This window comes from Pelophylax lessonae (genome assembly GCF_965119305.1).
Source record: "Pelophylax lessonae genome assembly, chromosome: 4".
Lineage (NCBI taxonomy): Eukaryota > Metazoa > Chordata > Amphibia > Anura > Ranidae > Pelophylax > Pelophylax lessonae.
The window spans coordinates 584491460-584506155 of NC_138771.1; the positions used below are offsets into that span (position 1 = coordinate 584491460).

General features: G+C 44.9%; 1 protein-coding gene across 1 annotated transcript in view; it reads right to left on the reverse strand.

Annotated features, from left to right (window-relative positions):
• Window positions 1-1043: 1043 nt before the first annotated feature.
• LOC309554172 (adhesion G protein-coupled receptor E1-like) overlaps window positions 1044-14696 on the reverse strand; it is a 110521-nt gene continuing 96868 nt past the window's right edge. Inside the window, exons 13-15 of the mRNA XM_082255789.1 lie at window positions 4205-4373; window positions 4013-4111; window positions 1044-1258 (exon numbers count right to left, since the gene is read on the reverse strand). Coding sequence (XP_082111915.1) covers window positions 1184-1258; window positions 4013-4111; window positions 4205-4373 — 343 coding nt within the window. The 3' untranslated portion in view covers window positions 1044-1183. The remainder of the gene's footprint in view (window positions 1259-4012; window positions 4112-4204; window positions 4374-14696) is intronic.

Consider the following 14696-nt stretch of genomic DNA (forward strand, 5'->3'; position numbering starts at 1 on the left):
CATGCCTATACCACCACCTGTTCTATGCCTATACCATCTCCTGTACCATGACCTGTGCCATGCCTGTACCATGACCTGTGCCATGCCTATACCATCACCTGTGCCATGACTTCTGCCATACCCTTACCATGACCTGTGCAATGCCCATACCATGACCTGCGCCATCTCCTGTATCATACCTGCAGCCCCTGTTTTGTGTCTCGTGGTGGCCCAGTTGGGTCCGGTAGCTGCTGCATTTCCCACCCCAGGCTTATACTCGAGTCAATACGTTTTCCCACTTTTTTGTGGTAAAATTAGGAGCCTTGACTTATATTCGGTTCGACCTATACTCGAGTATATACGGTAAGCAAATCAACCCCAAAGTCCTGCATTTTAATAGGGAATGGTAAATAATTTCAATTATATCTAGCTTTGAAAAGCAGAAAGTAGACCAAAATATGTAAAATATGGCTGTCTCAAATTATATATTTAATTACAAAAATTATACATTTTTTTTCTTTTAAAATAGACATACATAAATAACTATATTCACATCAAGCTGATGATTATTTTACTCATGTATCTAAAAAGTTATTAAAAAATTATACAGGTAGCAGTGTTGTTATGAAAATGAGGTTGATTAGAAAATATTCAATTCCTATATGATTCTTAGGCCCCTTTCACACGATCGGACCGATCAGGTCCGCCTGTCCGTTGTTCAGGCGGACCCGATTGGGCACCCATTCTCCTCTATGGGGAGGCGGATGTCAGCGGACATGTGGCTGCTGACACCTGCCTGGCATCAGATCCGACAAGAACCAATGAAAACAGATGGAGGGCAATACGTTTGCCATACATCCAGCGGGTCAAATCGGATTAAATGAAAATGGATCTCCCCATAGAGGAGAGCGGGACTCTGACAGGTCTGTCTCAGCACAGTGAGCGCAGACGGACCTGTGGAGCGATCCCCGCTGAGCAAGCGGGGTCGGTTAAAACGGATCCGCCCCGTGTCAAAGGGGCCTTAGCTAGCACTTACAGAATTGTTGTATGCAAAACAGTTTTTTGTTTTTTACATGCACAGTTGTGTTTTTGATCCCTGAAAAGAATTGTTGCCGGTCCTTCTTTCACTATTCCGTCATATCTTATCTCCAAATGTCCTTGTAGTTTACAGTGATTTATTTTGAGATTCAGCAAAAACATTTCTTCAGAGTTCATACTGATTTTCCTCAGCTTGAGCTGATTTCAATTTGATATTTGGTACCTCCGAGGCTTGACTCTGCTACAAAGTAAAACATTTTATCATTATTATCAGTTGTAAAAATACTAGCCGTGCAGATATGATTCATTTTCGGAATTAGTTTGTATATTCGGATTAGTTTTGTATAGTCAGATTAGTTTAGTATATTAGTTCTTTCGTTTTTCACAAGCTATTAAGAAAGATTGGCTATATTTGTTTTAAAATGCTAATTATTTTGGGACATTATTAATGTACTTTGTTTGGGTTGGATTTTTATGGATCCATCAGAATCATAACATAACGAATGAAACAAAATTAATTCTGGATTCATTCATTATGTTATGATTCTGATAGATTCACTTCCATCCAACCCAAACACAATAAGTTGAAAACATTATTTTTTTTTCTTTTGTATAACTTACTGCATTTATTGCAATATGTTTTATTTCTCTGAGCAATGAAAATTTTGATTTGTAACAAAACAAATTGCAAATGTCTAGCACAAGGAAGGCTTGTGATGCAGTGGCGGCTGGTGAAGTTTTAAGATGGTGGGGAGCAAGACCCCGCCCTTTCATTTTGACCCCTCCCATTCTCAGAAGCCCCACCCCCTTGTAGACTCCACCCATTTTGTCCCCCGTATTTTGCTTGCGTGAACAAATTCTCCCAATATATCACATATTAAGGGGTCCATCAGTACTAGTATATCCCATAATAGGGAACAGGGGCCATATTATGGGATATACTGTGAGAGACACCCTATTATGGGATACACTGACTGATACACAAACCCCACAGTACAGGCCCCCCTAGCACAAACCCCACTGTACAGGCCCCTAGCACAAACCCCACAGTACAGGCCCCCTAGCACAAACCCCACAATACAGACCCCCTAGCACTAATCCCACAGTACAGACCCCCTAGCACTAATCCCACAGTACAGGCCCCCTAGCACAAACCCCACAGTACAGGTCCCCTAGCACAAACCCCACAGTACAGGCCCCCTAGCACAAACCCCACAGTACAGGCTCCCTAGCACTAAGCCCACAGTACAGACCCCCTAGCACTAATCCCACAGTGCAGACCCCCTAGCACTAATCCAACAGTACAGGCCCCCTAGCACTAATCCCACAGTACAGACCCCCTAGCACTAATCCAACAGTACAGGCCCCCTAGCACTAATCCCACAGTACAGACCCCTAGCACTAATCCCACAGTACAGGCCCCCTAGCACAAACCCCACAGTACAGGCCCCCTAGCACAAACCCCACAGTACATGCCCCCTTTCAATGCAGTGACCAGCGTACATGCCCCCTTTCAATGTAGTGACCAGTATACATGCCCCCTTTCAATGTAGTGACCAGTATACATGCCCCCTTCAATGTAGTGACCAGTATACATGCCCCCTTTCAATATAGTGACCAGTATACATGCCCCCTTTCAATGCAGTGACCAGTATACATGCCCCTTTCAATGCTCTGCGCCCCGATGACCCCCAGAAGGCCGCCAATTGGCGCCTCTGCCCGCCACACATGCGGTGGAAAACCCAACCCTCCCCCCCCATACCCACCACTAGGTCCGGTGCCCCTAGTGGGCTAAAAATGGAAATGTTTTTATTTATTTTTTTTTATTTTTTTTTTTTCTTCTTTTTTTTTGGGGGGGGGGGGGGCAGCGCCCCTGCGCCCCCTCTTGACTGTTGTGATGACTGAATGGATGTGGCTAATGAAGATTATAGATGAGCAGATTGATTTAGGAAGAACATATTTTCCTGGGAAATTACTGATTTCGCCAATATTGAAATTATACTGAATGGAAAGCTCAATTTGGCTCATGGAGCTGATTAGGCGAAATTTGTTTTAACAAAAAAAAAAAATATATATACATTATTTTATTTTCAATTTATAAAAGTGTTGGTTTTCTTGTAGTGGGGGCGCTGGGGCTGCATTTAGGATACTTCAGTTTATTCAATTTATTGTTCTTTGTATTTGTGATTTATTTTCTTTTTTCTGTATTTGAACATTATTGGTCACTAGGTTTTTAATGTTTATGTTTTCTTTTATGAAGCTAATGAGGGGCACAAGAACATGTCCAGAATAGTTAAAAAGAGATTATTTGACCCTCGGGAACCAGTTAAAGCCCACTGCACCATCCAAAACTACCAAAACACCTTTCTTTTGTCTTCCCTATGAAATGACTCATGCATTTGGTAAGAATGGCAAAGCTTTGTTGAAATCACCTGATTTAAAAAAAATTGGAACTCTGTTTCATTCATCCCTATTGATAGTCTTTTGAAAGATGACAGGGCATTTGGAGAAAAAAATTATCATTAGGGTGCCTTTAAAGTGTATGTAACTATGAACGTATCCTATTTGCTCGGTTTTGGTTTGTAAAATATACCACTGAAAGCATTATGTTACATCTGTTCGATAATTACAAAAAAGTACCTGTTTATCCATCAGAAATCATATGAGCTCTGCACAGTTCATAGTATGCAGCCTTATTATGGAGAGGTAGAGGTGGAGGTATGAATTAGTCCTAACACACTTTCTGTTCTACAGTAACAACTCTTCTTCTTCATAGATTTAGTACACTGAGTAAGCGTTGTCACCTTAGGACAGGAACTGGCCTAAAAAAGCCTAAAAAAGAAATGGCAGCCACCTCATCTATGGACTGGTAAGCTTTAATATTTTAAGTTTTGTTCTTGGGTTTAGATGCAGTATACAGTATATCTTTTAGTGTCTGTTTGCTTTTTTTAAGTATATGCTGAACACAGTAAAACATATGAAGGTCAGAACTTACAGACTTTACAGTCATGGGCACCGTGCTGCCAGATGTGGCTTCTGAGTCTGACTTCTTGGACCGGAATCTTCGGAATCCTCTTCTATACTCTTCCCTTACCTGGACATGTAATGGGGAAACTGTTATTTAGCAGAGATCTATGGAATAGCACCATAGACATAAAGCTTGGTAAATAAATGAATGTCACATGACCTGGTGGTTGAGTAGGCAGTGTACACAGAAGATGTACAGTCCCTGGAGGCTGTTGCAGATGGTAAAGATGTAGGAAATGATCAGGGAGCCCGACCCAAACTGGAAGATGCCAATAATCCAGGTACAGCCCAATATGAACAGCTGGGACAAAGCCTTGAATGTCAGAAGACTGTGAGGGAAAAGGTTCAAAATAATGTACATAAGTTGAAACCATAATGCAAATGTGTCTCAAATGAAAGCTCATCACCATCCAAAATTATATTTTTCTTAATAGAGTGGCGAGGGTTTACCAGTCCTTTTTTATTGCTGTATGTGTCAATGATTTCTTCTCACTTATAGCCCCTTTGACATTCTCTCAATCCCCATGGGAGGCATAAAGAGCAATAACAATTTGAGGTTCTAATACTTTTACAGCCTGTTTAAAACGTTGCATGCAATCTGGTTTTAAATTTAATACTTTACTATTTTATTTCCAAGCTCATATCCTTTCAATTCTTTCAGCTTTAGCTGAGATAATATCTGTATAAAAGGAGGATGGGGCATAAGCAACTTTATTTTTAATGTATATCCCTTCTGAATATACAGCTGCAGAAAGACACAGCCTCACTAATAATTCTTCTGAATACATTTTATTTCCATTTACCCCACTGTCACCAGAATGTAACTATTCTTGCCTCAACCTTCACATAGATTTTGCAGGTGGACAAAAATCTAAGTGTCAGTAGAATGACAACGATTGTCACTGGGGTCGGTTAACTATGCATCTTACCATACAATACACAAATACAGTAGTTCCAAAATGAAAAAAAAGGGGGTCCATCCACTCCATGGGACAACACTCAAGGTAAGGCAGAAAACCCCAAATTGGGACTTTAAGTTTTGCCAGACTGGGAGATACAATAATGTACAAACATATAATAAAAGCACAACTTTTTTTACAGAGTTTAAAATATTACATTAAAAGCCCAATATACATCCAATGCCATAACAATATTTTACAATAGCATCCAACTATCTTTTATAAGTGTGTAGGCTCGACACATTTCACATAACTTCCTTCCTCAGGATCCACACTTACACATAGAGAATAGATATGGCTAGAGCAAACAAATAAAATGAACGTTATATATACAGTATCTCACAAAAGTGAGAACACCCCTCACATTTTTGTAAATATTTTATTATATCTTTTCATGTGCAACACTGAAGAAATGACACTTTGCTACAATGTAAAGTAGTGAGTGTACAGCTTGTATAACAGTATAGATTTACTGTCCCCTCAAAATAACTCAGCACACAGCCATTAATGTCTAAACCACTGGCAACAAAAGCGAGTAGACCACTCGTCAAAATGTGAAAATGTCCAAATTGGGCCCAATCAGCCATTTTCCCTCCTCAATGTCACGTGACTCGTTAGTGTTACAAGGTCTCAGGTGTGAAAGGGGAGCAGGTGTGTTCAATTTGGTGTTATCGCTCTTACTCTCTCATACTGGTCACTGACAGTTCAACATGGCCCCTCATGGAAAAGAACTCTCTGAGGATCTGAAAAACGTATATTCTAAAACTTTCGGAGACCTCCTGTCCACTCATTTTCTTTTGGTATACAATGCTTCGGGCACAGGGGACGTTTTCCCAGAAGACACGCTACGCGCACATATAGCTGTTATTGCAAAGGAAGAGAAAGATTCATTACACTGCCAAAATTATCGCCGAATTCCATTTTGAACACCGATCTTTAACTCTTCACCAAAATCCTTGCAATGCGCCTGATTGAACGGATTCCCCATGGGTCCATTCTGACCAAGTGGGGTTCATTCCTACACGGGAAGCCCGAGACAATATGACCAAGGCCATAAACTTGATCTATGCTGCCCAAGCCCCGAAGATCCCTATGTTGCTTCTCTCTACTGATGCTGAGAAGGAATTAGATAGGGTGAACTGGGTCTTTCTAAAAGAGACTCTTAGACATATAGGTTTCAGCCAGCAGATGATGAATTGGATCCATGCTATCTATTCTTATCCCTCCGAGCAAGTAAAAGTGAATGGCCATCTGTTCTCATCTTTTGAGATCACCAATGGGACGCGGCAAGGGTGTCCCCTTTCTCCCTTGACTTTTTTTTCTCACACTTGAGCCCTTCTTACGAACAATTATAAATAATCCAGATGTTACTGGCATTCTTCTTGACGAGGAGTTAGCCCCTTGGATTGCGGCATAAGCTGATGACCTATTGTTTTTTCTGTCCAGACCATTGAGCTCTCTTCCGAATTTGCTTTATGAACTAAAGACATATTAAGATTTATCTTTCTTTTGGATGCATTTTTAGAAATTGGAAGCATTAGGGGTATCAATGCTGGCCTTGTCAGGTAACCTACTTCGCACTGATTTCCCTTTTAAATGGGCCACATCATGTATAAAATATTTCGGCATTTATCTACCTGTTAAGGTAGAAGACATCTTTCCATTTCATTTTCCTCCTCTCTTGATGGCTATTAAAAAAGACCTGGCGTCATGGCAGCATGGCTTGTTCTCTAAGTTCGGTCGGTTTAACATCGTCAAGAGGAACATAATACCTTGATTTCTTTATTCCAATCCACGTCCCAGGACCGTTTTTGTGCGTGGTTAATCGGGCCCTGACTGCTTTCCTATGGGCTCAGAAGCCTCCACGACTTACACAGTCAGTACTGCATCTACCAAAATTGCTAAGGGGCATGGCCCTTCCAGATTCTAGCCTCAATCCTATGGCCTGCCATCTGAACAGAGTGTTGGACTGGTGCTGTCACGGACCTTTTAAACAATGGGTTCAGGTGGAAAATATTTTTTCTATGATTCTGTTGGAGTCATTGTTGTGGTGTCAAAAGAGCTTGTCCCCATGAATACTTGCTCAGCGCACAGTGCGGGAGACCTGGTATCACGTACCTGGTGCTAGAGGCCAATGGAGAGAGAGGGCTTGCCTTGCGGCTAAGTTCCAGACCCCCCTGAGGATGAGAACAGGAGAGGTCAGGCCCAAAGTAGCACGGGTCGCCTGCTGGATTGTGTGCAGGAGGATCCAGAGTACAGCTGGAGTGCTGGAGTGGAATAAGCAGACAGGTGGCGCCCGTGAGGTGTTTGCAGGACTTGGATAATGCTGAGACTGGAACGTGGTCGGGTGGATAGCCAAGATCAGGAGCCAGGTGGATATCAGAGCAAGCGTGGTCAGGTGGATAGCCGAGATCAGGAGCCAGGTAGATATCAGAGCAAGCGTGGTCAGGTGGATAGCCGAGGTCAAACACAGGAAGCAATCAGGAGACAGGTCAAGGACAAGCCGGGTTGGTAACAGGAGACAGGAACTGGAATATCACAGGGATAACACACTGGAGGAGCTGAAGATCAACCAGCAACTAAAATCACTGGCAGGTTTCCTTAAATAGGCCCAGGTAAATTGCTGGTAGTGCTGCTGGGTCCTAAATTCCTTCTCCTGCCAAAGTGCTGATAGCGCTGCTGGGTCCTAGAGCCCTTCTCCTGGTGTTTGTGCCCTGACAGTGCCCCCCCCTGACGGGCAGCCTCCGGATGCCTATTTGAGAAATTTTCTCTGGGTATTTGTCCTTAAACTCTTGGAGGAGTCTGGGGGCATGTACATTGGCTTCGGGTTCCCATGAGCTTTCTTCGGGTGGATACCCTTTCCATTTAATCAAGAATTGGGTTTGTCTCCCTCTCTTCCTGCAGTCCAGGATTGCTTCCACCTCGAATTCTGTGTCCTCACCAATCGTCACTGGCGGTGGAGGTGGCTCCACTCTCCCTGGAAATGGATCTGGAACAGTTGGTTTAAGCAAGGAGGTGTGAAAAACCGGATGGATCCTATATGAGTCAGGCAAAGATAGTTCGTAAGCCACTGGGTTAATTTCCCGTTTGATCTGAAAAGGCCCAATATACCTTGGCCCTAGCTTCCGTGAAGGGCAGGCCAATTTCAGGTTGGCAGTAGACAGCCACACTTTGTCCCCAACCTTGAAGGAAGGATTTCCCCTCCGTTTCCGATCAAAGTGTTTTTTGTAATCCACTTGGGCTTTCTGTATGGACTCCCGGAGGACCTGATAATTGTTTTGAATGAAAACAAGTCTGTCCTGCAAGGTAGGTACAGAAGTTTCAGGCATAATTTCAGGCAGGGCAGCAGGGTGGAATCCATAATTAGCCCAGAATGGGGACTGATTTGTAGCTGAATGGACAGAGTTATTATAGGCAAATTCCGCCAGCGGAAGCAGGGATGCCCAGTCATCTTGGGAAAAAGCTGAAAAGCATCGGAGGTATTGCTCGAGGGTTTGGTTAGTACGCTCCGTTTGCCCATTACTTTGGGGATGGTAGGCAGAAGATAAGCAGAGTTCCACTTCCAAGGCTTTACAAAGGGCTCTCCAAAACCTAGAGGTGAATTGCACCCCCCGATCCGAAACAATGTTCTTTGGTAGTCCATGAAGTCTTATGATCTCCTTGATAAACATGTGAGCGGTTTCCGCTGCAGAGGGAGTACCAATCATTGGTATGAAGTGGGCCATTTTTGATAATCGGTCTACCACAACAAGGATGGTCGTGAATCTTTCAGAGGGAGGAAGATCAACAATAAAATCCATAGAAATCATTTCCCAGGGGCGATTAGGGATAGGCAAGGGTCTTAATAACCCCCAGGCTTTGACTTTGTCACTTTTGCTACGTAGACATATGGTGCATGACTTGACGTAGGATCTACAGTCCCGACTGAGGTTAGGCCACCAAAAGGACCGCTGAATGAGCTCGTTAGTTTTACGGGCCCCAAAGTGCCCTGCAAGTCGGTGGTCGTGGAATGCCCTGAGAACCAGAGACCTAGCTTCTTGAGGTACAAAGATTTTGTCCTGGTGCCAAAGTAATCCACCCTGCCTCCTTAACGAGTCATGTTCGGATTCGGGGCACGATACAGAAGCTTGTTCAATGGATGCCTTTAGGTTAGGTTGAATCAGCAAAAAATTTTGGGCAGATAAGATAGTGCTTGGAGGAGCACATTCAGCAGATTCGGGGAACATCCTGGACAGGGCATCGGCTTTCCCATTTTTGGAACCTGGGCGGTATGTCAAGTGGAAATTAAATCTCGAAAAGAATAAGGCCCACCTGGCTTGTCGAGGTCTTAGGCGTTTTGCAGATCTTAAATATTCCAAATTTTTGTGATCTGTGAAGATCATAATTGGATGGTTAGCGCCCTCCAGGAGGTACCTCCATTCTTCGAGAGCGACTTTAATTGCCAGGAGTTCTCTGTCACCCACGTCATAGTTTCTTTCGGCCTGATTCAGCTTTCTGGAGCAATAGGCTACTGGGTGGAGCAGGGCCTTTGGGCCCTGACGCTGCGAGAGCACGGCTCCCGTAGCTACTTCGGATGCGTCCACCTCAAGGACAAAGGGAAGAGCTGGGTCAGGGTGTTGCAACACTGGAGCAGAGGTGAAGAGAGCCTTCAGTTTTTCGAAAGCCGCTTGAGAATCTTGGTTCCAGGAGAAGCGTGAGTGCAGGCGAGTGAGCTGGGTGATCGGGGCAATAATAGTTGAGAAATTCCGAATAAATTTCCTATAAAAATTAGCGAAGCCCACAAACCTCTGGACCCCTTTCTTGTCAGAAGGTGCAGGCCACTCCAAGATTGCTGATACCTTCTGAGGATCCATGGAAATCCCTTTTGTGGAGATTATGAGTCCTAAGAACTGGATAGATTGTTTCTCGAACTCACACTTTTCTGCTTTAGCATATAAGCCATGGGTTCTTAAGGTCTTTAACACTTTTCTGACGTGCTCTCGATGGAGTTCAAGCGAGGCTGAGAAAATTAGTATGTCGTCCAGATAGACGATTAAGAACAGGTCAAGGTATTCTCTGAAAATATCATTCACAAAATGTTGGAATGTGGCGGGGGCATTACATAGCCCGAAGGGCATCACAAGGTACTCAAAGTGACCAAAGCGTGTTCGGAAGGCGGTCTTCCACTCATCACCTTCCCTAATACGAACCAGGTTATAGGCCCCCCGCAAGTCCAACTTCGTGAAAACCTGGGCTGTTCGGAATCTTTGGAATAACTCCGGGACGAGAGGAAGTGGGTATCTGTTCTTGATAGTAATTTTATTAAGGTCCCTATAGTCAATGCATGGTCTGAGAGAACGATCCTTCTTCTCGACGAAGAAAATGCCAGCTCCAGCAGGTGACGATGAAGGGCGGATGAATCCTTTTGCAAGGTTTTCATCTATATATTGTCGGAGGGCCTCCAGCTCCACTTCGGATAACGGAAAGATGCGCCCAAAGGGGACTTCTGCTCCAGGTAGCAACTCAATTGGGCAGTCGTAGGACCGATGTGGGGGCAAGGCATCGGCACCTTTTTTGTCAAACACATCAAGGAAGTCAAGGTAGGCTGAAGGAACAGCATGACAGGGATCCGGTGTAGGTTGAACGGAGAGACACACTGAAGAGTTGACAGGCGTGGGGACGCCACAGTGTTGCTGACAATAGGAAGATGAGAAGATGATTTCTCCCTTGGGCCAGTCAATTTGCGGGTTGTGGGCCCGTAGCCAGGGTATCCCTAGGATGGCTGGGAAAATAGGAGACCTGATGACATCAAAGCGGAGGAATTCCCGATGGCCTGCTTCTGTTGTGGCAAGGACAGGGATAGTCTCCTGAGTGACTGGTCCAGAGCTAGGAGCAGTGCCATCTGCTAAATGTACATCAAGTCTTTGTTCCTTCAGTTTCAGGGGTATGCGCAAGTTCTTGGCTAGGTTGATATCCAGGAAGCAACTACAGGCTCCAGAGTCAATGATCGCCTGCAGCTTTACTTCCTTTCCATCCACCTGCAGAGAGATGGGGAGAATTAAATGAGTGGATATAGTCCCAGACAACTGAAGGTAAGAGGGGCGTGGAAGGCTGGACTTCCTTGGGCGAACAGGACAACTGCGAAGGAAGTGGCCCGAAGTCCCACAGTAGAGACACAAGTTATCCTGTCTTCTGCGTGCTCTCTCTTCAGGGGTTAAAGCAGGGCGGAGTAGGCCAGTTCGCATGGGTTCCCCATCGGACATATTCATGGACTGGGGAATAGAGGCTGGGAGTGTTGGTCCTGGGACCTTTGGCATTATCCATGTGGGTCGAAGGGTCTGAGTGCGTTCGGACCTTCGCTCCCGCAGCCGTCGGTCTAGTTGGATAGAGACTTGGATGAGACTTTCTAGTGAGGCGGGAGCCTCAATCCTAGCCAACTCGTCCTTGAGAGACTCAGATAAGCCTTGCCGGAACTGGTATTTTAGGGCGGCATCATTCCACCCAGTATCAGCTGACCACTTGCGAAATTTCACAATGTAATCCTCCACAGGTCGTCTGCCTTGTACAAGAGCATGAAGGGCCGACTCTGCGGTGGCCGTCCGTTGTGGATCATCATATAAGGTAGCCATAGCTTCAAAGAAGGTGAAAACTGAATCCAGGACTGAGTTCTTTTGCTCAATGAGATTATGAGCCCAGGACTGTGGCTCATCAGATAAGAGTGAAATGATGAAACCCACCTTGACAGTCTCAAGAGAAAAAGTCCTTGGTTGCAGGGCAAAGTAAAGGTCACAAGCATTTTTGAAAGCTCTAAATTTCCGACGGTCACCTGAAAAGCGATCGGGAGTGGGAACTCTGGGCTCCGGAGGGGGTAAACCCATAGCAGGTGCGGCTGTAGCAGAACAACTGAGAGGGTGAAGGCGTCCTTCCAGCTGAAAGTAGCCATCTTGTAAGCTCTGGACTGTTTGTGTAAGAACTGTAATCTGCTGACATAGGGCCTCTAATGCGGAAGCACCTCTCTCGGCCTCAGACATCTTGGCTGGTTGATACTATCACGTACCTGGTGCTAGAGGCCAATGGAGAGAGAGGGCTTGCCTTGCGGCTAAGTTCCAGACCCCCCTGAGGATGAGAACAGGAGAGGTCAGGCCCAAAGTAGCACGGGTCGCCTGCTGGATTGTGTGCAGGAGGATCCAGAGTACAGCTGGAGTGCTGGAGTGGAATAAGCAGACAGGTGGCGCCCGTGAGGTGTTTGCAGGACTTGGATAATGCTGAGACTGGAACGTGGTCGGGTGGATAGCCAAGATCAGGAGCCAGGTGGATATCAGAGCAAGCGTGGTCAGGTGGATAGCCGAGATCAGGAGCCAGGTAGATATCAGAGCAAGCGTGGTCAGGTGGATAGCCGAGGTCAAACACAGGAAGCAATCAGGAGACAGGTCAAGGACAAGCCGGGTTGGTAACAGGAGACAGGAACTGGAATATCACAGGGATAACACACTGGAGGAGCTGAAGATCAACCAGCAACTAAAATCACTGGCAGGTTTCCTTAAATAGGCCCAGGTAAATTGCTGGTAGTGCTGCTGGGTCCTAAATTCCTTCTCCTGCCAAAGTGCTGATAGCGCTGCTGGGTCCTAGAGCCCTTCTCCTGGTGTTTGTGCCCTGACACCTGGTGTTAGTGTTCCAAAACATTTTGGGACTTCTATTTCGTACCGCTTCCCTCTCGGATTACTCCCATATTCGTCAATCCTGCTTTCAGCCCTGGCCTCCATGACCCTGGATTCAGGGATCTGACGTCTGACGGGTTTTCTCAGGCTCGACATTTCATTGTCAATGGGCACTGGGTTTCTGGACAGCAAATCATAGATGGTCAGTCATATGCAGGAATATCTTTCTGGCAAAAATTACAATTGCCTCATTTTATAAGCCCCCTACCCTCCCCAGTCACCTTTGGGAGGCCCCTTACCTAGTTTGAGCTATAAGCAGGTGGAGAGAATTATGCTGTTCTCTTATACAACCAGTAAAGATCTATAGGATGTTCCCTTAGTGTTCGGACCTTTCTTAGAGGTGTAGTGAGGAATCCGACTCCCTCCATCGCATTTTCTGGTCCTGCCATCTTCTGCCATCACACTGGACAGAGGTTCACCGTATAACCCAAAGGTTTACTGATCACAAGTTACCAAGGGACCATGCGTTCTTCCTTCTGCACCACCATTGGTTCTTGAGTAAGGTCTACAGACAAACTATTCTACCTCTCCTGCTTACAGCAGCAAAGAGCTGTATCCCACTTTTTAGAAAGCAGACACAGCCTCCATCTATTGCCATTTGGGTGAAGAAAGTAGCTGAAATTAAAGAGAAAGCCTCTGGAGAAATTCCTTAAAACGTGGTTCTCCTGGCACAAATCTGTCTACTCTACTCTACACTTTCAAGGATGGCAGCTTAAGGACACTTAAAGAGTAACTCCACTTTTGTTGAGAAAAAAAAACATTGCCCTGTGGGTGATCTATTTACATTACAAGGATTTTAACAAACTTTGTTGAGGATTCCTACCTTTTGTTATTCTGAAGAAATCCCTGTTTGTTCCTCTATGCCTCTGTGCTGAGTGGGTCTAATGGGAGTGGTTCCATAATTATCAACCAGCTGTGGCAGTTGCAGAGCACTAATGAGGAAATCTGCTGGGCCTGCATCCCTTTAGACCTGTTCCTATTGGGAGTAACTCACCAAAAATGACATTTTTGTTCCAGGGTATGCCTGAAATCGGACTTGTATCTTGGGCAAACTTCTGGGAAAATCGGTGAGCCAATCACACAAGTAGGAAATTATGTTTCTGGGGTGTGGTCAGTAGCCATATTGCATTGCATTTTCAAGATTGAAAAGTAAAGGTAATTTTTGTTGCAGCAAGGAGATCAGGGGACATAATTATTAGTGATGTAAGTATGGAGAGGCAATTGGACCACCAACATCAAGACTTTTAAAGGAGTGGGCGAGATGGAGCTGCAAATGTGGGTGGATAACTTGAGGAGCCCCCGGATCAATGGGGAATGGGTTGGATTTCTCCCAGTTGACCCAAAAGCCAGAGTAATTACCAAATTCTTCAATCATATTAAGTAAACAGTTCAGGGACTCATTGGGATCTGCTAGATATATTAGGGTATAGTCGGCATAGAGTGAGATGCGCTCATCCAGAGTGCCAATGGTAAGGCCTTTTATGCCTGGGGAGTTGCATATACAAATAGCCAGTGGTTCAATAGCTAAATCAAACAACAGAGGTGACAGGGGGAAACCCTGTCTGGTGCCTCGTAGATGTTAAAAGCTTCAGAGTTATAATTGTCAACCCATACTTTTGTAATTGGGCTGGTGTAAAGAAGGCGAATCCAGGCTATCATCCGTGGACCAAGTCTGTACAAAGGACATGTAAAAGATAGGGCCATTCTACACTATCTAAAGCTTTGCAAGTGTCTGAGGATACAATCACTCAGGTACAGGAATGAGTGTGTGGAAATTGAAGATTGTAAAAATCTATAGATATTAATTCTTGTGGATCTGCCAGGAATGAAGCTGCTCTGATCACTATCCACCAGGCAGGTAATCACCAGATTGATCCTGTTCACCCAGACCTTTGCCAAGATCTTGGCATCTACATTGATTAGGGAACAAGGTCCGTAGGTCTCACACCTAGTAGGGTCTTTCCTCAGTTTCAAAATGAGGACTATAAGGGCTTTC